Source organism: Cetorhinus maximus, chromosome 23 (genome assembly GCF_964194155.1).
Source record: "Cetorhinus maximus chromosome 23, sCetMax3.hap1.1, whole genome shotgun sequence".
Taxonomy (NCBI): Eukaryota; Metazoa; Chordata; class Chondrichthyes; order Lamniformes; family Cetorhinidae; genus Cetorhinus; species Cetorhinus maximus.
Window position 1 is genome coordinate 30,783,965 of NC_135901.1, and position 23,028 is coordinate 30,806,992.

Sequence of the window (23,028 nt, forward strand, 5' to 3'; positions counted from 1 at the left end):
TCTCATCCCCCCTGCATCTCCTGTCCAAAACTTTAAATCTGTGCCCCCCTCATCCTTGTACCATCAGCTGATGGGAACAGCTTTTGTCTGTCCACCTTATCTAAACCTGTCATAATCTTGTAGACTTCTATCAAATCTCCCCTCAACCTCCTTTGCTCCAAGGAGAACAACCCCAGCTTCTCCAACCTAACCTTGTGGTTAAAATCCCTCATTCCTGGAACCATTCTGGTAAATCTCCTCTCCACCCTTTCAGGGACCCTCACATCCTTCCTAAAGTGTGGTGACCAGAACTGGACTCAATACTCTAGTTGTGGCCTAACCAGAGTTTTATAAAGGTTCAGCATAGCTTCCCTGCTTTTGTTCTCAATCCCTCTATTTCTGAAGCCCAAGATCCCATGTGCTTTGCTAATTTCTCTCTCACTTTGTCCTGCCACCTTCAATGACCTCTGCACATGAATCCCCTGCTCACTCTTTAGAACTGTTCTATTTACATCTATATTTCTTCTCCCTATCCCCTCTGCTAAATATCATCGCCTCAGTCTTCTCTGTATTAAATTCCATCTGCCCCCTTCAGAGAATGTTAAGGGGAGCTTTAAGTGTTAAACTAAACATTCAGAGAAGAGGAGGCACTGCTTCCTTTAATATGTCACCCACAATTGAAGATGATCCCCTCCCTTTCAATGTATACGAGGCTCATAGAGCATAGAAGGAGGCCGTTCAGCCCATCATGCCGGCTGCTCCGAATATCTAAGTTCAGAATTCATATGTTTTCAAAAATAACTTTTAGTTTGGGGATTGAAATGTAACTCAATGTAAACTCTGGGTTGAGAAACTGTTGAACACAACTCTGATGGAAATCCAAATCAAACAAGCCTGGGCTAATTACAGTTAAAATGTGACCTTTGTTTATTCAGTAAGGTCAGCGTTAATAGTGAGAACACTTAAACAATGGATGATCCATTGTGGATTTTTCTTTTTATTTTCTCACTGAAGGCAGTTTCAGTCAGCAGCCTGCGGGCAGCTTGGTCAGTCAGCAGGAAGTGTGGGACCAGGAGCTGTGAACCAGCTGTGGGATGAGAAGCCAAGAGGGTCATTAGGAACCAGCATGTTCCTCATGTTTAAATCCCTCAGCAAGAAGGTAGTGAAACTTCCGCTTGAACTGAGAAGTCCACAGCTTTGAGGCCTTAAAGGAAAGTTGCAGTGTTTCTTAGCCTAAAGCTGATGGAAGGACCCTCCATAAAGTCTTGAAGCTTGGAGAATAGCTGGAATACTGAGGAGAATTAAAGTGCATTCTAGAGAGCTTTGACATCCCTTTGGGATGGTCCCAGGAACAGAAGCAAATGAACCTTTAAGATACCATTAAGTATAAATTCTCTTGTGGAGAAGTTAAAAAGTAGAACTGGGTTTAAAGCATAAATCTTTATAAACTATAGCATGAAGTTCGTAGTGCTGGTTTTTAATATTCTTTTGTTTTATATATACAGTAAATTTTGGTTTTGTTTGTAAATGTGGTGTAATTCTTTCAGTTATCACTGGGTGTTCGAATTTCTCTTTAAATGTTAACGGTCTTGACCGGGATTGTAACAATCGGCACAAACAATATTTCAAAACAAACCAAAGAGGACAAAATATGATTTTACTTATTTTGCACAAAGCATTATTACATTTTAAGACATCCCTCTTCTAGGATCCCCAGTAATTTCTTGGTTCGAGCACTTCTTTTTATGAAACAATCTGATAACTGATGACTAAAAGTGGAACTAATTGTGGTCCCTTCCAAAGCAGGAGGGCTATCGCTCAGCACAGAGGGTAATTTGGGATTTCTCCTGTAGACCAATCAAAAGGGACTTTTCCCTCCAACCATCTGAAGTGAATTCTTTACATGAATCGTCCATGTCAGTGCAGTTGTCAACTTGCTGTTTGGCTGATCAGCTAAGATTTTCTGCAGCATTTCATCGATCACAGCGTGATTCCTTTCACAGAGTCCATTGCTGAAAGGACTTTCAGCTGTGGTGTTCATGACCATAATGTTCATGTTTTCACACACGTCTCTAAACTCGTCATTAGCAAATTTCCCCTCCATTATCAGTCAGAAACTTAGCTGGTGCCCCAGGTCCCGTCCCTATCCATTTCCCCATGACTTGGTCTATAATCTCCCTTTTGTCCTTGCTATGTATTATTGGAGAAAGAGTAAATCGGTTACCATATATAAAGTCCATAAAGTGTAGAATGAAAATATTTCTGTCTTTGTCCCATCCCTTTAGATCCATGGCAACCACCTGGTTAAAGTCACGTGTCAAGGGAAGGTTTACAATAGGATGTGATGGCATCCTCCCATACTTTTTACACATTTCACACTTTGCTCTAATCTGCTCGATGAGCCTCGTATACTCTTCACCAACCACCCCTGCATTTTTTAGCAGGATTTGTTATCTTTGACAGGAAGGGTGAGCAAATTGTCTGTTTAGTTTTAAAATAATTTGTTTTTTTCTCTCTGATTCTTATCATTGATGCCATTAATCCTTCTCAAACACTCTGATGAGAAACATCAGGTATTGTTAGAGGGAGACGATAATGTCCTGACTGAGTCAACTGCAGATCCACTGACTTTCCACGTCCAGTTGCATTTGTGCCTTTTTTGTGGAAGGTTTACTCAACAGTAAGGGTGCCTCACTAGAGAGTACACCAGTCCTGATAAAGTGGCTGACTCCAGCTATTTTGCAAAAATCTCCACTCTTTTTAGTGACGTCAATGTGTTCACATCACCAAACAAAGACAAGGCGAACTTTCATACTCCTTGTGTCAATCCTCATTATGAGGTGAATCTGGGTAACATTTTCACCAACTGATCCACATACTGTTGAGGTGTAGCCACTGTCTAACACAGCACAGTTCAATGGGTCTGTGACTAACACACTCATCACTGGACCAAAGCTCCTTGTGACTAGTACAATTCCTTCAGAGTGATCATCATCGTCTTCAGCCTCAGAATTCTCTGTATCATGTGTCACTTCGAAGACCCTGATTTTCCACTTTGGGCAGTTCATCACATAATGATATTTTGAGTCAGACCTGAAACACCTGTTAACTATTCCCTGGTCATTCCTGGGGTTCATTCACCTATTAGTGCTGTTCCAATCCTGTCTCTTGTTGTGATATCCAGATCTGCTAAAGATGCTTTCACCCTAATTTGAAACCTGTCAAAGTCCATCTATGCTTCATAGGCATCCAATAGATGATCTTTCTTGTAAATCTCATCAATGAACCTGAACAGAAGATCCAAACCTTCTTCAGTGACGGGCATCCAGCTCACTAAGTACTTTGCTTCTGATTTTACTTTTGTTGAGAAGTGACGATGCCAAGACCAGACCTTGTTTCCTCCTTGGTAGGGACGTAACCCGTGTCCACATCTCCACTTCATTCTTCCACTGGTCGTGTGGCTCAGACTCCGAGAACATCAGCGGGTAATCAGACCCTGACAATTTCCATAACATAAAAGCAAATTACTGCAGATGCTGGAAATCTGACACAAAAACAGAAAGGGTTGGAAAAACTCAGCAGGTCTAGCAGCATCTGTGGAGAGTGAAACAGATTTAACGTTTTGAGTGCGTATGACCCTTCTTCAGAGCAATTCCCTGACAATTTCCACTTGTTTTCAGCCATTTCTCACAAAAGCTACTCGGATTGTAAGCTTCTGTCTGAAATTTTATTTTCCTTTAGTTTCGAACCTCCACCATTAGACAAGTATTCTCTGTTACCATGTTCTAATCCTGACAGCCTGATGGTGAAGGGAGAAACTGGAGCCAGTCTTTGCTTTGTATAGATTTATTCACAGTGTGAAACATTACAGGTATATACCTCCTGAATACACTCCACTATGTGTCAGTAATGTCTCTTTATATGTGCTCAAGTAACCATCCAATAAATGTCCTGCACGTGGATATATATTACCTCAATCGACACAATTAACTCCCACAGTCCGAGCAGGCTGGTTAACGGAGTGAATCCCTTCCTACACTCAGAGCAGGCAAACGGCCTCGCCCCGGGGTGACCCTGTTGATGTGTCAGCAGGTAGGATGAAAGAGCGAATCCCTTCCCACACATGGAGCAAATGAAGGGTCTCTCTCCAGTGTGAACTTGCCGGTGTGTCTGCAGATGGGACGACCGAGTGAAACCTTCCCACATCGAGAGTGGGTGAATGGTCTTTTCCAGTGTGAACTTATTGGTGTGTCAGCAGGTGGGATAACTGAGCGAATCTCTTCCCACACACAGAGCAGGTGAATGGCCTCTCCTTGGTGTGAACTACGTGGTGTGCCACTAGGTGGGATGACTGAGTGAATCCCTTCCCACACTCAGAGCAGGTGAATGGCTTCTCCCTGGTGTGAGTTACCTGGTGTGCCACTAGGTGGGACGAATGAGTGAATCCTTTCCCACACTTGGAGCAGGTGAAAGGCCTCTCCCTGGTGTGAACTACCTGGTGTGCCACTAGGTGGGACGAATGAGTGAATCCCTTCCCACACTCGGAGCAGGTGAAAGGCCTCTCCCTGGTGTGAACGACCTGGTGTGCCACTAGGTGGGACGAATGAGTGAATCCCTTCCCACACTCGGAGCAGGTGAATGGATTCTCCCTGGTGTGAACTACCTGCTGTGCCACTAGGTGGGATGACTGAGTGAATCCCTTCCCACAAACAGAGCAGGTGAACGGCCTCTCCTCAGTGTGAACTATCTGGTGTGCCACTAGGTGGGATGATGAGTGAATCCCTTCCCACACACAGAGCAAGTGAACGGCCTCTCCCTGGTGTGAGCTATCTGGTGTGCCACTAGGTGTGAGGAATGAGTGAATCCCTTCCCACACACAGGCCAGGTGAATGGCCTATCCCCAGTGTGAATGTGTCGATGAGTTTCCAGCACAGATGTGGTTTGGAATCCCTTCCCACCGTCCCCACATTTCCACAGTTTCCTAATGGTGTGTGTGCCCTTGTGTATCTCCACGTCTGTTGATCAATTGGTGCCTAGTCCACACACACAACACATGTGTGGTGTCTCCCCTTTGTGAACGGTGTGATGTTTTTTCAGTCTGTGTAACTCCTTAAAGCTCTTTCCACAGTCAGTGCACTGGAACACTCTCACTCCGGTGTGTATGTCTCGGTGATTTTCCAAACACACTGATGTGTGAAACATTTTGAAGCAGACAGAACAGACAATCATTTCTCCTTCTAGATTCAAAGGCCAATGATATTCAGGTCCTGATGAATCGAGTGACTCTGGCGGATGCTAACGTGAATTTTGGTTTGAGAATTTCTAGTATAGACGGGTTCCGGAATCCCTTCCCACAGTCCCCACATTTCCATGGTTTCTCCATGCTGTGGGTGTCCTTATGTCGCTCTGTGTTTGACGATCAGTTGAAGCCTCATACATGCACAGAACACATGTATAGTCTCTCCCCGCTGTGAATGGTGTGATTTTTTTTCAGGCTGTGTAACTGGTTAAAACTCTTTCCACAGTCAGTGCACTGGAACACTCTCACTCGGGTGTGTGTGTCTCGGTGCTTTTCCAATCACACCAATGTTTAGAATCTTTCCCCACAGACAGAACAGACAATCGTTTCTCCACATTCAAAGGTCAATTATGTTCAGGTCCTGATGAATTGAATGACACTGTAAGAGCTTGATGTGATTTTTGCTTGAGATTTCTGTCTGCAAATCCTCCCCCTCTAATATCCTGCAAAAGGAGTTTACAAAAGTCATCACTGTCAGTACAGGATGGAAATTCAGAACAGACAATTCTAGCTTCTTTGAAACATTCTTTCCTCTCCTGTTCCCCAAAACCTGTAAATCTCTGTCCCACACACTCTCCCTCCAAACTCACTCTGCTGTACCTAATATGCAACCTCCCAATTGTCCTGAAGGTGCAAATTCATCCCGATTGTCAGATCCATGTTCAGTACTGTCAGTCCAGCAAACAGAGCTGTGAGCCATATGCATGAGCACATTACAGGAGTAGAAATGTTGTAATATAATATAATATGCATTGCATAATTAGAGGTATGGGGAGGATGCAAGAAACAACAGTATTTAGGAGTGAGTGATCATGACCTGAAATTCAGTGCGTCTGTGGATGGTGGAACTGGAGGTGATGATTGATTTCAGAATGAAATTCGATGGACACTTGATAGAAATACACTTGAAGGGGAACGGGGATATTGAAGGGGAATGAGACTGACTGGATTCTTCCACAGAGAGTCAGCATGGACTTGAGTTGCCGAATTAACTCGTTCTGAGCCGGAACGACCCTACGACTGGAAATATATACACAGCTACAGTCCTATACTACAAGACTGGAAAGGATAATAAATTAATTTAATTACAGGACTACAAATAATATATCTAAACTGTTCCCTATCACAACATTAGACATATCTCTGCCCTATATTAATTTACTGGCCTCTTAAATGTCAGCCATCGCCTGGGGAAACCACCCCTTTAATTGTGAACATTAGGAAAGAGACCATCCTTTTAGCCAGACAAATAAATGTATCGAGCTGAGGGAGCAAAGGATGTCAATGTCTTTAAGTGAGAGAGAGAGACCTGGGCCAACCTTTCCAGAGTCTGCACCCTCCCTGGATTCACTTCCTTTCCCTTCAGTTCCTGCAAGTCAACAATTTCCCCCCAGAATGAGAAAAGAAATGGAAAGGGGAGAAAAGAAAGTGTTTTACTCACAGATGTTGGACACAGGAGGAAGTTTTAGTCTGTGTGAAGCTCAATCTTCATTCACACAAAGCCCGCGCTCTGAATGGCTGGAGGACAAGATTTCCTTCCGGTCCTCCAAACCTTCCAATTGGCCAGCTCCTCAGCAAGAAGGGAAGGGGCGGGCTCTCCCCCACACATGCGCAGCTTCTCCTCTCCCGAGTTCTTCGAGCGGCTTCTCGTTCAGGCCGGAGCCGTCAGCCGGTTGCGTGGAAACTTCGGCTCGAAGAGGTGGAGGGGGAGGGGGAACAATGGGTGGGGGCGGAGCTCCCGCGTCCGCGCGCCTGGCCTGGAACCCGAGAACATCACCGCGGAGCAGGGTGATTCTATTGGCTGATTCAGGCAGGGTCCCATTGTGGACGTCACAATGCGGAGTTGGATAATGAGCTTCAGACTAAAACTTCCTCCTCTGGGCAACATCTGTGAGGAAATCAATGTTTCCCCCTTTCCATTTCTTTTCTCATTCTGGGGGCAAATTGTTGACTTGCAGGAACTGAAGGGAAAGGAAGTGAATCCAGGGAGGGTGCAGACTCTGGAAAGGTTGGCCCAGGTCCCTCTCTCTCTCTCTTAAAGACATTGACATCCTTTGCTCCCTCTGCTTGGCACATTTATTTTTCTTGCTAAAATGATGGTCTCTTTGCTAACGTTCAGAGTCCAGTGCTGTTTAATGGTTCATATTAAATGTATTATTTCTGGTTCTCTAATAAAATACATTTATTTTTTCTTGTCCTGTAATATATTACTGTAGCTAGGTTATTTATTTCCAGCCATAGAATCATTACTAATACAGGAGTCCATTCAACAACTCAAGTCCCTGTCGACTCTCTGTAGAGCAATCCAGTCAGTCCTATTCCCTTTCTATATCCCCGTTCCCTTGCATGTTTATTTCCTTCAAGTTATCACTCAATTTCTTTTGAAATCATTGATCATCTCTGCTTCCACCAGTCAGTGAGTTCCAGGTCTCGCAGCCTGCGGGTAGATTTTCAGGACTTTGTGTCCTGCACTGGAACCACTGAGCATGGATCAATCAATCAGCATGAATTGACACCTTCAGGAGTATTGGGAGGATGTATATTAGATACAGCAGAGTAGGAATGGAGGGAGAGTGTGTGGGACAGATTTACAGCTTTTGGGTGAGAGAGGAAAGAATGTTCCATAGAAACTAGAATTGTCTGTTCTGAATTTATATAATGGACTGACAGTGATGACTGTTGTAAACTCCTTTTACAGATTAGAAGTGGAGCATTTGCAGACAGAAATCTCAAATCAAACGTCACATCAAGATCTGACAGAGTCACTCAATTCATCAGGAGCTGAATATCAATGGCCTTTGAATCTAGAAGGAGAAATGTTTGTTCTGTCTGCTTCAGACGGTCTTGAAATCAGCGTTATTGGAAATGCACTGAGACAGACAAATCTGAGTGAGAGTGTTCCAATGCACTGACTGTGGAAAGAGCTTTGACCAGTGACGCAGCCTTATAAAACATCACGGGAGGGACTGTACACATGCTCTGTGTGTGGACTCCTCAGTTGATCATTGAATCTGGGGCGACCTAAGGACACCCACAAAATGGAGAAACTGTGGAAATGTGGGGACTGTGGGAAGGGATTCATATCCCCATCAAAGCTGGAAATTCATCGACGCAGCCACACTGGAGAGAGGCCGTTCACCTGCTCCGTGTGTGGGAAGGGATTCACTCATTCATCCCACTTGATGAGACACCAGCGAGTTCACACCGGGGAGAGACCATTCACCTGCTCTGACTGTGGGAAGGGATTCACTCAGTCGTCCCACTTGCGGATACACCAGCGAGTTCACACCAGGGAGAGTCTGTTCATCTGCACCATGTGTGGGAAACGATTCACTCAGTCATCGAGTCTGCTGAGACACCATGTCACTCACACTGATGAGAGACCCTTTAAATGTTCTGACTGTGGGAGTAGCTTCAAAAGCTCTCGGGAACTGATGTTGCACCAGCGTTTTCACACTGAGGAGAGACCGTTCAGCTGCTCTCACCGCACAAAGAGGTTGAGAGGTTCATCCAATCTGCAGGAACACCAGCGACTGCACACCAGGGGGAGGCCATTCACCTGTTCTGAGTGTGGGAAAGGATTCATTCAGTTGTCCAAACTGCAGATGCACCAGCGAGTTCACACTGGGGAGAGGAGGCCATTCACCTGCTCCGGTGTGGGAAGGGATTTGCTTATTTATCCAGCCTACTGAGATACCAGTGAGCTCACAGTGGGAAGAGGCCATTCACCTGTTCGAAGCATGGGAAGGTATTCACATGATCGTCCCACCTGTTGACACATCAGCGAGTTCACACTGGAGAGAAGCCATTCACCTGCACCATGTGTGGGCAGCGATTCCCTCAGTCATCCAGCCTGCTGACACACCAATGAGAGAACCTTTAAGTGTGCTGACTGTATCTGGTTCCCACATTTTAGGAAAGATGTGAAGTTCTTCCAGAGGGTGTAGAGGAGCTTTACGACAATGGCACCAGGAATGAGGGACTTCAGTTAGTTGGAAAGACTGGAGCAGCTGAATTTTCTGTCTTTGAATCATGGAGTCATTAAGATATATAAGGAGACTATTCAGCCCATCAAGTCCATGCTGGCTCTCTGTAGAGAAAATCAGTCAGTCCCATTCCCCCATTCTATCACTGAATCCCTGAAAGTTTATTTCCCTCAACTGCCCATCCAATTGCCTTTTGAAATTGTTCATCGTCTCTGCTTCCCACCCCGCCCCTCATAGTCAGCGAGTTCCAGGTCATTACCGCTCGCTGTGTAAAAATATTCCTCCTCACATCCTCCCCGCATCTCCTGCCCAAAACCTTAAATTTGTATCCCTCTCCTCCTTGTACCATCAGCGAATAGGAACAGCTTTTCTTTGTCCACCTTACCTAAACCTGTCATAATCTTGTACACCTCTATCAAATCTCATCTCAACCTCCCGGATTCAAGGAAAACAACCCCAGCCTGATGTCTAAAATAAATAAAACAATAAATAAAACAATATGTTAATGCCTGAAATCAATTGGGAATGTTTGATTTCTGTTTTAAAGATATGATGAATGTATTGTATTGGACAGTGAAGGAATTGGAGTAACTCACCCGGGTGATCAGTGGAATGTATCAATCTGGTATCTACCTACATTCTAGTGAAAGTCAGGGAGGTGTAGATGAGATGAATAAGTTGATAGATTTCTCTATGAGATATTTACATCCTTACCTATGAATTTCGTTTTAAAGAAAACCACATTTGACAGCCTGGCCACCACCTGAAATATTAGGACGACAACAGGGGGAGATAAGCAAAGACAGACACTCACATTGATCTTTTGATAAGCACACCTCAAAGTTCAGAATATGTGGCCTGACATTGGGATACCGGTATGAGTGTGCAGATGTGATTTGTTACATGTGAAGACAATAGGACGCGTAAATTCATGGTGAAGTGGACCGAGGAATCGGTCCTAAACATACACAGCTACTTGACAAACAACACGACATGAAATGGTTAATGTAGTGAAAATGAGACAATATTTTGACATCATCAAAGCACTGACACATACTCCAGAGGGAAACTGACTGTAAAACAATCAGTATAGAATTAAACACACTGGTCATGGTCAAAAAGTGATTAAAATTGAACCAACAGAGATCAACATTTGGATTGGGTCAATTAAGGGCTTGGGAGAAATAATACTGAGTGAGAACTGTCCACAAGTTGGACAGGGGTAAGGAGAGAGCTAGAGCATCTTTTACATCCTTGCTTGATCTGTTGCTTGAAGCATATGTCCTTATGTGCTATCACAGAATCACAGTGCAGAAGAGGCCCTTCGGCCCATCGAGTCCGCACCGACATGTGAGAAACACCTGACCTACCTACCTAATCCCATTTACCAGCACTTGGCCCATAGCCTTGAATGTTATGACGTGCCAAGTGCTCATCCAGGTACTTTTTAAAGGATGTGAGACAACCCGCCTCCACCACCCTCCCAGGCAGTGTATTCCAGACCGTCACCACCCTCTGGGTAAAAAAGTTTTTCCTCACGTCCCCCCTAAACCTCCTGCCCCTCAACTTTAACTTATGCCCCCTTGCGACTGACCCTTCAGCTAAGGGGAACAGCTGCTCCCTATCCACCCTGTCCATGCCCCTCATAATCTTGTACATCTCGATCAGGTTGCCCCTCAGTCTTCTCTGCTCCAACGAAAACAACCCAAGTCTATCCAACCTCTCTTCATAACTTAAATGTTTCATCCCAGGCAACATCCTGGTGAATCTCCTCTGCACCCCCTCCAGTGCAATCACATCCTTCCTATAATGTGGCGACCCCCCAGAACTGCACACAGTACTCCAGCTGTGGTCTCACCTAGGTTCTATACAACTCCAGCATGACCTCCCTACTTTTGTAATCTATGCCTTGATAGATAAAGGCAAGTGTCCCATATGCCTTTTTCACCACCCTACTAACATGCCCCTCTGCCTTCAGATATCGATGGACACGCACGCCAAGGTCCCTTTGTTCCTCAGAACTTCCTAGTGCCATGCTGTTCATTGAATACTTCCTTGTCAAATTATTCCTTCCAAAGTGTATCACCTCACACTTTTCAGGGTTAAATTCCATCTGCCACTTATCTGCCCATTTGACCATCCCGTCTATATCTTCCTGTAGCTCAAGACACTCAACCTCACTGTTAACCACCCGGCCAATCTTTGTGTCATCCGCAAACTTAATCCTACCCTCCACATAATCATCTATGTTGTTTATATAAATGACAAATAATTGGGGACCGAGCACAGATCCCTGTGGTACGCCACTGGACACTGGCTTCCAGTCACTAAAGCATCATTCTGTCATCACCCTCTGCCTCCTACAACTAAGCCAATTTTGAATCCACCTTATCAAATTACCCTGTATCCCATGTGCCTTTGCCTTCTTCATAAGTCTCCCATGTGAGACCTTGTCAAAGGCTTTGCTGAAATCCATATAAACTACATCAACTGCACTACCCTCATCTACACACCTGGTCACCTCCTCAAAAAATTCAATCAAATTTGTTAGGCATGACCTCCCTCTGACAAAGCCATGCTGACTATCCCTGATCAAACCTTACCTCTCCAAGTGGAGATAGATACTCTCCTTCAGAAATTTCTCCAATAGTTTCCCAACCACTGACGTGAGACTCACTGGCCTGTAGTTCCCTGGCTTATCTCTACAACCCTTCTTAAATAGCGGAACCACATTAGCTGTTCTCCAGTCCTCTAGCACCTCCCCTGTGGCCAGAGGGGAATTAAAAATTTGGGTCAGAGCCCCTGCGATCTCCTCCCTTGCCTCCCTCAGCAGTCTGGGACACAAATCATCCAGACCTGGAGATTTGCCCACTTTTAAGCCTGCCAACACCTCCAATACCTTGTCACTCCCGATATCAATTTGCTTAAGAACCTCGCAGTCTCTCTCCCCGAGTTCGATACCTTCATCCTCATTCTCTTGGGTGAAGATGGATATGAAGTATTCATTCCACACTCTAGCGATGTCCTCTGGCTCCACCCATAGATTGCTCCCTTGGTCCCTTATGGGCCCTATTCTTTCCCTGGGTATCTTCCTATTGATATACTTATTGAATATCTTGGGATTTTCCCTACTTTTACCAGCCAGAGCTTTCTCATATCCCCTCTTTGCTCTCCTAATTGCTTTCTTAAGCTCCACCCTGCACTGTCTGTACTCCACTAATGCCTCTGCTGATTTGCTTCCCTTGTACCTGCTGAAAGCCTCTCTTTTCCTTTCCTTCGTAACCTGAATATCTCTGGTCATCCATGGTTCTCTGGGCTTGTTACTCCTTCCTCTCACCCTAGAGGGAACATATTGAGCCTGTACCCTCCCCATTTCCTTTCTGAACATCCCCCATTGTTCCTCTGTAGATTGCCCCACCAGTAACTGTTCCCAGTCTACCTCGGCCAGATCCTGCCTTATTTTACTAAAATCCACTCTCCCCCAATCCAAAACATTTTTTTGCAACTTGTCGATTTCTTTGTCCATAACAAACTTAAACTGTACCATGTTGTGGTCGCTATCACTAAAATGCTTACCCACCACCACCTCAGCCACCTGTCCGGCTTCATTCCCCAGAATTAGGTCCAGCAATGCACCGTCCCTTGTTGGACCCTCTACATAGTGACCTAAAAAGTTCTCCTGTACACATTTCAAGAAATCCACTCCATCCAAGCCCTTAGCACTATGTCTACCCCAATTAATGTTGGGAAAGTTGAAATCACCTAATATTATTAGCCTATTGTTATTGTTTTTACACAACTCCACAAATTATGCACATATTTGCTCCTCAATTTCCCATTGACTATCTGGGGGTCTAGAATAAACACCTAATAATGTGGTTGCCCCTTTTTTATTCCTAAGCTCTACCCACAAAGCTTCATTCGATGCCCCCTCCAAGATATCATCTCTCCTTACTGCAGTAACGGACTCCTTAACTAATAATGCAACGCCTCCTCCTCTTTTACCCCCTCCCGTCTCGCCTGAAGATTCTATATCCTGGAATGTTGAGCTGCCAATCCTGCCCTTCCCTCAACCACATCTCAGTGATGGCTACTATATCACAATTCCACATGTCAATCCTCACCCTTAACTCATCCGTTTTACCTGTAACACTCCTGGCATTAAAGTAGAGGCCATCCAGCCTTGCTTTACTCCCTTGAAGCTTATTGCAGCTGTACTCCCTCTGACTTCATTGTGTTACTGTATTACGATGTGTCCCTATTCTGCTCACATTCTGTGTCCCCTCCCCCTGCCGAATTAATTTAAACTCCTACCAACAGCACTAGCAAACCCGCCCGCAAGGATGTTAGTCCCACTCTGGTTCAGATGTAGACCGTCCCGCTTGTACAGGTCCCACCTTCCCCAGAAACGGTCCCAGTGATCCAGGAATCTAAAACCCTCCCTCCTGCACCAACTCTTAAGCCACGTCATCTATGCTATTCTCCTATTTCTGAGCTCACTAGCACGTGGCACTGGGAGTAATCCAGAGATTACAACCCGAGAGGTCTTGCTTTTTAGTCTACTACCTAACTCCCTGAATTCTTGATGCAAGGCCTCATCCCTCTTTCTACCTATGTCATTGGTACAAACATGTACCATAACCTCTGCCTTATCACCCTCCCACTTCAGGATGCCCTGCAGCCTTTCAGTGACATCCCAGACCCTGGCACCAGGGAGGCAACATACCATCCTGGAGTTGACAGCCACAGTAGCGCCTATCTGTTCACCTGACTATAGAATCCCCTATTACTATTGCTCTTCCTCCCTTCCTCCCCTCCTGTACAGACAGGCTGCTTATGGTGCCAAAAGCTTGGCTCTGTCCACACTCCCTGGAGGAACCAGCGCCCTCATCAGCCTCCAAGATGGAATACCGATTTGCAAGCGGAACCCCAGGGGACTCCTGAACTACCTGCCTGTTTCTCTTGGACTGCCTGGTGGTCACCCATTCCCTTCCTTCCTCAAGTCCCTTCATCTGCGGTGTGACCACCTCTCTAAATGTGCTATCCACGATGCTCTCAGACTCGCGGATGCTCCACAGTGTCCCCAGCCACTGATCCAGCTCTAAAACCCGAGCTTCCAGGAGCTGCAGCTGGGCACACTTCCTGCACACATGCTTGTCCTGGGCACTAGAAATGTCCCCGGCTTCCCACATGGAGCACGAGGAGCACACCATGGCTTTGAGTGCTCCTGCCATGACTTATCCCTTCAAATTAAACCTTTTAAGTCAATTACTCTAGGTCCCTTCTTTCCTGATCCTCGTTACTATAGAGTATACAAACTGTAAACCACAAAAAGACCTTAAACTATAAGCGATTAAAGTAGTAAATACTTTACCCACTACTTACTAGTGGCTCCTTTCCCTTGTAGCCTCTCCTGCTGCAGCATGCTCTGTAGATTTAAGAAGTTGGATAGCAAGGAAAAAATGCAAAGAACACCTCGTCCCCTGTGCACCGAATTCCCGCTTTGCACCAAATTCTGAATACCCACTCTCGCTTTGCCCCACTTAGGATGTGCTCACTCTCCTGTTCCTGTGCAAGCACACTGTAGCGTGTTTCTAGATAGTCCCTTTCTTAAATAGAGCTGACGACTCATCACTAGTTAAGCTTCAAGTAGTAATTAACCCCTATTTAGGCCCTAATCAGGCTTTAGGTGATTGACAGTTAACTGTCGCACAGTCAGCTACCTTACCAACCTTTTAACTAGACTACTGAACTTACAAAAATTAAAGAGAAATACTTACCAGTTCAATTCTCGCTTTGCACCAAATTCTGAATACCCACTCTGGCTGTGCCCCACTCAGGATGTGCTCACTTTCCTGTTCCTGTGGAAGCACACGAGTAGCCTAGAACTCACAGCGCTCCTTCAGGAGAACAAAAGATCGAGCAGATGTTACCCCAGGTGGGGCCAGAACAGAACTGGAAAATAACAGAGTGAAATTGAGTGAGGGGTCGGAGAGAGAGTTCTTCTCCCCCTCAAGGTGTGGGCTGTAAGAATCCTGGGGGACCCCCTACTTCGGGTTTTCTTGCTAATTAGTGAACACTAAATAAAAACTATGACAGGCTGTGCATTTATTTTTAATTTGATTGTTACACTTCTTTTTTATTCCTGTTATGATTATTCTCTGGGTGAGGATGGTTGACAGGTGACAGGAAGGAAAATTGTAGTTTGGAATGCTGACTCCCTGTACCGGGGATGGAGCGTGGGAAGCCAATTGTTTGAGAGTTTGATGTGGCTTGGGCGGGTACAGATGGTTCAATGACAGTTTTGTAATTGGTCTGTTCAAATGTTAGCTCGGCAATGATTGGGTTAAGTCAGTCTCCATAGACTTTGTGATGTAAAAAAGTATCAGATGGGATTCCCCGAGCACAGAGATTTGTAGAGGTTTTACATATTGCATTGACTGGTGCCATGGCATCTGGGGCAGACCAGGGAGCATTTACGTGGAGATGGTGCTTCTACCCAGAGTGTAATGGTAATGCTGCTGCACTTTGATACTACTGCTCAGACATGAGCATGTGTCAGGTCTTATTTATACTGAATAAAATCTAACCATTATCACCAATAAGGATTATCACTGTGAATCATTTCAGAGTTTGGGAAAAGGGGATAAAGGGTTAATTGACTCCCTGAACCCCATTTTCTAACATTGCTGTGTCAAAAATAAAATCTCATCTCCCACTCTGGCTCCTTTGCCAATTATCTTAGAGGGACTCACTTTCTGTTAAAGAGCCTGCCAACCCCTCTCACCCACTTTCCCTAAAGTGCAGATATCTAATCATGAAAAGTCCAGAAAAATCAAATATTTTTACTGATAAAAGTTTATTAATGAAACAGAATGTGGTTAATAAACAGGAAATGACTTGAGGATCGAAGACAACCAGAGTAAAAGGATGGGCACAATGTTCTGGATGCAAATAGTTTCTTTTTGGCTTCTCTGTACCCTGTTCCCGTGACTCCCCACTTTGGACACAGGGGCACTGAACCCCAGGGGTTGGGTCACCATCAACCACGTTCACCCCCTCCTGTGCCCTGATTGGTTGGAGGCCCATTTCCCAGTCAGTCCTCCAGCACCTTCCTGTCTCTCTATCAATGTGACGCCCATGGCAGTTTCCCAACTGGGGCGCAGGCCCCGTTATTCTCAGCTAAATTCAGCCCTCAGCTCCGTCGCCTGGCTGTCATTGACACGAGCAATAGAGAGACAGAAAGGTGCTGGAGGCTCAAATGGGATTTTGAAACTTGTGGCTCTAAACCAACACTTCAACATTTGTCACTCAAACACTTGTTATTTATACTGGGGTTGTTATTATTAGATTTAGACGCTGGAGGCAAAGGGTAACTTTCCGTTTCTAACTTGGTAATGTCTACATTGTCAGCCGTGGCTCAGTGGGTAATACTCTCATCTCTGGGTCAGGAGGCTGTGGGTTCAAATCCTACACCCGGGACCTGAGGACAAAAATCAAAGCCAACATTCCCAGTGCCAGCACTGAGGGAGTGCTGCATTGTCAGTGCAACCTTCTCTCGAATGAGATGTTAAACTGCCAGCCCCATCTGCCCTCTCAGGTGGATGTAAAAGATCCCACGGCCACTGTTTTGAAGTAGAGCAGGGGAGTTATCCCCGGTGTCCTGGTCAATATCCATCCCTCAATCAACTTCACTAAAAACAGATCATCTGGTCATTATCCCATTGCTGTTTGTGGGATCTTGCTGTGTGTAAATTGGCTGCCGTGTTTCCTACATTACAACAGTGACTACACCTCAAAAGTAATTCATTGGCTGTAAAGTGCTTTGGGACGTCCTGTGGTTGTGAAAGGTGCTATAGAAATGCAAATCCTTGTTTAATTGTCAGCAAACTTGGATATATTACACTCGGTCCCTCATCGAAATCATTCACAGAGATTGAGAGCTCATTTTGTGTATGAACCTCCTGTTTGACACTTTTCCAAACACTTTTTTAAAATCCAAACACATCACATCCAAGATGAGGAATTTTTTGTTTTAAAAATCACAGCGAGTTGTTGTGATTTGGAATTCACTGCCTGAAAACGCGCTGGAAGCAAATTCAACTGTATCTTTTAGAAGGGAATGGGACAGATTCTTGAAAGGAAAAGAAAATTGCAGGGCGATGGGATTAATTGGACAGCTCTTTCAAAGAGCCTGCAGGAGCACGATGGGCCGAATGGCCTCCTTCTGTGCTCTATGGGCCTCGTGTGCATTGAAAGGGAGGGGATCATCATCAATTGTGGGTGACATATTAAAGAAAGCAGTGCCTCCTCTTCTCTGTGTGTTTAGTTTAACACTTAAATCTCCCCTTAACATTCTCTGAAGTGGCAGATGGAATTTTATACAGAGAAGTGGGAGGTGATGTGATTTGGCAGAGGGGTTAGGGAGAGGAATTATAGACTTAATGGCACAGTTCTAAAGAGTGAGCAGGGACAGAGGGACCTGGGGGTTCATATGCAGAGATCATTGAAGGTGGCAGGACAGAGTGAGAGAGGAATTAGCAAAGCACATGGGATCTTGGGCTTCAGAAATAGAGGGATTGAGAACAAAAGCAGGGAAGTTTTGCTGAACCTTTATAAAGCTCTGGTTAGGCCACAACTAGAGTATTGAGTCCAGTTCTGGTCACCATACTTTAGGAAGGATGTGAGGGTCCCTGAGAGGGTGAAGAGGAGATTTACCAGAATGGTTCCAGGAATGAGGGATTTTAACCACAAGGTTAGGTTGGAGAAGCTGGGGTTGTTCTCCTTGGAGCAAAGGAGATTATGGGGAGATTTGATCGAGGTGTACAAGATTATGACAGGTTGAGATACGGTGGACAAAGAAAAGATGTTCCCATCAGCTGATGGTACTAGGACGAGGGGGACACAGGTTTTGTACAGGAGATATATCTACATCACTGTTCCCTCACTGGCACTGGGTCAAATCCTGGAACTCCCTCCCGAACTGCACTGTGGGTGTATCTACACCATATGGACTGCAGCAGTTCAAGCAGGCAGTTCAACACGACCTTCTCAAGGGCAATTAGGGATGGGCAATAAATGCTGGCCCAGCCAATGACACCCATATCCCATGAAAGAATGAAAATGAAAAGATATGGGGGTGAAATTAGGAGGAACGTTTTTACACAGTGAGTGGTGATGACCTGGAACTCGCTGTCTGCGAGGTGGGTGGGAGAAGAGACAGTGAATGGTTTCAAAAGGAAACTGGATGGGCAGTTGTGGGAAATACATTTTCAGGGCAACAGGCATAGAACGAGGCAATGGGACTGACTAGTTTGCTCTGCAGTGAGCCAGCATTGACACGATGGGCTGAATGGACTCCTCTATTTGAATGACTCTGTGATCAAAAAAGAACAATTTCAGCTGCTCCAGTCTCTTCAACTAACTGAAGTCCCTCATCCCTGGTGCCATTCTCGTCAATCTCCTCTGCACCCTCTCTAAGAACTTCACATCTTTCCTAAAGTGTGGGGCCCAGATTTAGGGCTCCATTCTAGAGGGATAGAATTGAAAAGCAGGGAGGTTATATTCAACTTGTTTTGAACCGTGGTTAGAATACACTGGGAGTACTGTCAACATTTGTGATCTCCATTTAGAAAAAGGAATTAGAGGCACTGGAGAAGGGGCAACAAAGATTCACAAGAATAATACCAGAACTGAGAGCATTTAACCCTCAGGAAAGGCTGGGGCTGCTTTTCTCTAGAAAAGAGATGACTGAAGGGTGACCTGATGGGAGTCTTTAAGATGATGAAGGGGTTCAATAATCCAATAGGGATTTCATGAGAAACCTCTTTACCCAGCGAGTGGTGAGAATGTGAAACTCACTACCACAGCGAGTGGTTGAGGTGAACAGCATGAATACATTTAAGGGGAAGCTGAATACATACATGAGGGAGAAAGGAATAGAAGGATATGCTGATGGGGGAGATAAAGAGGGGTGGGTGGAGGCTCATGGGGAGCATAAATACTGACAGAGACCAATTGAGCCGCCTGGCCTGGCCCTGTGCTGTAGACTCAATGGAACAGAGACAAATGTATTTATTTTAGATCTACCTGTAGTGGTAGGAAAAACACTATTTACTATCCAGGATCAAATAAATGTACTTCATCAACTTTTGTGGATCATTTCAGTGGAAATGTGCACTCCCAGGCTCAAAGAGCATCAGCCCACTGGAAGCAAAGTTGTGAGGCCGGCCAGTCCAGCAGAAAGAAACCCTCTGACCCTCCCACTTCACCAAGTGTCAGAATGAACATGGTTCAGTGCTGGATGTGATTAACAGCAGCAACAACAGCAGAATCCAACCCCTGTCATCACTTGTGAACTCGCTGGTGTCTCAGCGGGTTATATAACTGATTAAATCCCTTCCCACACTCAGAACAGGTGAACGGCCTCTCCCCGGTGTGAACTCGCTGGTGTCTTAGCAGGCCAGATGAATCACTGAATCCCTTCGCACACACGGAGCAAGTGAATGGTCTCTCCGTGGTGTGAACTCGCTGGTGTCTCTGCAGGCCGGATGATTCACTGAATCCCTTCCCACACTCAGAGCAGATGAAAGGTCTCTCCTCAGTGTGAATGCGCTGGTGGCTCTCCAGTTCCCTAGAGCTTTTGAAGCCACCTCCACAGTCTGAGCATTTTAACGGTCTCTCATTCGTGTGAGTGACATGGTGTCGCAGGAGGTGGGAAAACTACTTGAATCCCATTGCACACTCAGAGTAGGTGAACGGCCTCTCCCTGCTGTGAACTCGCTGGTGTGTCAGCAGGATGGATAACTGAGTGAATCCCTTCTCACACGCAGAGCAGGTGAATGGCCGCTCCCTAGAGTGAACTTGCCAGTGCCTCCGCAGGTCAGATGAATCACTGAATCCTTTCCCACACTCAGAGCAGATGAATGGCCTCTCTCCGGTGTGACTGCGTTGATGAGTTTTCAGCTTGGATGGGTACTTGAATCCCTTCTCACAGTCCCTACATTTCCATGGTTTCTCCATGGTGCGCCTGTCCGTGTGTCTTTCCAGGTTTGACAATCTGTTGTAGCATTGTTCACACACAGAACACGTGTACAGTCTCTTCCCGCTGTGAATGGTGATGTTTTTTCAGACTGTGTGACTGGTTAAAGCTCCTTCCACAGTCAGTGCACTGGAACACTCCAACTCGGGTGAGTGTGTCTCGGTGTTTTTCCAGTCACACTGATGTTTAAGATCTTTCAAAGCAGACAGAACAGACAAACATTTCTCCTTCTAGATTCAAAGGCTGATGATGTTCGGTTCCCATGAATTGAGTGACTCTGTCAGATCTTACCGTGATGTTTTGTGTGAAACTTCTCTCTGAAAATACTCCTCTTCTTATCTACTATAAAAGGAGTTTACAAAAGTCATCACTCTCAGTACAGGATAGAAATTCAGGAAAGCAATTCTAGTTCCTGTGCAACATTCTTTCCCCTATCATTCCCCAAAAGCTGTAAATCTCAAACTCACACACTCTCCCTCCATTCTCACTCTGCTGTACCTCACATACACCCTCCCAATTCTCCTGAAGGTGCTGGTTCATGCTGATGGACAGATCAATGCTGATTGCTTGTTCCCCTGGACACAGAGATCTGAAAATCTTCCTGCATCATCACTGGGACAGTGTCACTTGGTTAGGTCACAGGGTCGATGTGAGAGAGCAGGCGGTCATGACCTCAAACTCATGGCCTACGAGGATGGTGGAAGCAGAGACAATCAATGATTCCAAAATCAAACTTTTTGACACTTGAAGGAAATAAAATTGAAGGAAATACGCAGGAAATAAAATTGAAGGAAATACGCAGGGGATCAGGGAAATAGAGGGGGAATGGGACTGACTGGATTGCTATACAGAGAGTCGGCATAGATTCAGTTGCTCATGGACTCCTCCTGTGCCGTAATGACTCTATGACTGAAAATATATAACCCAGTTACAGTACTATATTACAAGACTAGAAATAATAAAATGTATCTCATTACAGAACAATAAATAATATATCTAATATATACCATATAACATTAGACATATCGAAAGAGTCAAAAGGACTCGAAATGTTCAGTTTTTTTTCTCTCCACAGAGGCTGTTAGACCTGCTGAGCTTTTCCATCATTTTCTATTTTTGTTTCAGATTTCCAGCAGTATTTTGCTTTTATCTTAGGCATGTCTCTGTCCTATATTAATTTACTGTCCCCTTAAATGTCAGCCATCTCCTGGGGAAACCACCCCTTTCATTGTGAACATGAGGAAAGAGACCATCCTTTTAGCCAGACAAATAAATGTGTCAAGCTGAGGGAGCAAAGGTTGTCAATGTCTTTAAGAGAGAGAGAGAGAGAGAGACCTGGGCCAACCTTTCCAGAGTCTGCACCCTCCCTGGATTCACTTCCTTTCCCTTCAGTTCCTGCAAGTCAACAATTTCCCCCCAGGATGAGAAAAGAAATGGAAAGGGGGAGAAAAGAAAGTGTTTTACTCACAGATGTTGGACACAGGAGGAAGTTTTAGTCTGTGTGAAGCTCAATCTTCATTCACACAAAGCCCGCGCTCTGATTGGCTGGAGGACCAGAATCCTTCCGGTCCACCAACTTTTCCCATTGGTGGAACCCTCAGCATGAAGGGAAGGGGCGGGCTCTGCCCCGCACATGCGCAACTTACCATCCCCCTCGGACATGAGCAGCCCTGGGCCGTCCGCCCGCGCGGCGGATAGAGCGGCCTCCCCGGCGCGGTGGATTGTGGGAGCTGCCGCCGCCATTACTCAGCCGAAGCCCTGTCTCCAAACTCCTGGGACTGGGATGGAAAGTGGGGGTGGGGGGCGCAGTGACCTCACCCTGACACAAAGTATATGTGGGTAGTCACTGGGTTTGATTGTGACGTCCCCTTAGCAAAACAGGGGTTTCGAGTGTAAACACTTCGACTGAAATGGAAACAGAAAGTGCTGGAGACACTCAACAGGCCTGGAATCATCTGTGAAGAGAGAAATGGAATTAATGTTTCGAGTAGAATATGACTCTCTTTCTGCAAAGATATAAACAGCTGGGTGACATATTGGGGAGGGCAATGGGTGCCAGGGGAGGTCTTGTGGAGCAGTCGGTAGTGCCCCTGCCTCTGAGCCTGAAGCTCCTGGTTCAAGTCCCAGTCCAGGACTTGACGGCTAAGGAAAGTGTCTTCAGGATGCAGCCAAATAGGTTTAGCATCAACTTGTAAAAACCTCCAACAGGCACCAATGGCAGGCAGTAAGAGTGGGAGAGATTTCTGCTCAGCCACATGGTGGAAAGAAATTGGAGCTGTGACCATCACTATCTGTAGTGTGTAACTGTGTATGTTGCTGTAGCGACTCACGTCTCTTGTGGGGGATGGAGGCTGGTCGGCTCAGTTGCCTGGATGGTGGGTGCGGATCAGATTGGTGCCAAGAGCACGGGGCTCGATCCACATTCAGGCTGGGGTGGATTCTGGATCTGCCTCCTTGTCCTACCCATGGTGCAGGTCATGACAATGTGGGTCAGACTAAAGGAGAAGGAAAGGGATTCACTTCCTCATGCAGCTTGATTACATATGTGTGAGCTCATACCAGGGAGAGGCCGTTCACCTGCTCCGTATGTGGGAATGGAGTCACTCAGTCATCCAGTCTGCTGGCCCAGCAGTGGGTTCAGGCTGGCGAGAGGCTGATTAAATGTTCTGCGTGTGGGAACGGATTCACTCGCTCATCCCAGCTCCTGACACACCAGTGAGTCC

General features: G+C 45.7%; 2 protein-coding genes and 2 pseudogenes across 4 annotated transcripts in view; 2 read left to right on the plus strand and 2 right to left on the minus strand.

Annotated features, from left to right (window-relative positions):
* The window catches only part of LOC144697220 (uncharacterized), a 197,538-nt gene extending 187,768 nt beyond the window's left edge, over positions 1–9,770 (plus strand). The window contains exon 2 of the mRNA XM_078569115.1: positions 7,977–9,770. Coding sequence (XP_078425241.1) covers positions 8,317–8,970 — 654 coding nt within the window. The 5' untranslated portion in view covers positions 7,977–8,316 and the 3' untranslated portion in view covers positions 8,971–9,770. The remainder of the gene's footprint in view (positions 1–7,976) is intronic.
* LOC144697445 (uncharacterized) overlaps positions 1–23,028 on the minus strand; it is a 296,141-nt pseudogene that overhangs the window by 243,690 nt on the left and 29,423 nt on the right. The window lies entirely within an intron of this gene.
* LOC144697155 (uncharacterized) overlaps positions 1–23,028 on the plus strand; it is a 266,512-nt pseudogene that overhangs the window by 172,353 nt on the left and 71,131 nt on the right. The window lies entirely within an intron of this gene.
* The window catches only part of LOC144697396 (uncharacterized), an 83,414-nt gene continuing 64,226 nt past the window's right edge, over positions 3,841–23,028 (minus strand). Inside the window, 1 exon segment of the mRNA XM_078569376.1 lies at positions 3,841–4,751. Coding sequence (XP_078425502.1) covers positions 4,019–4,751 — 733 coding nt within the window. The 3' untranslated portion in view covers positions 3,841–4,018.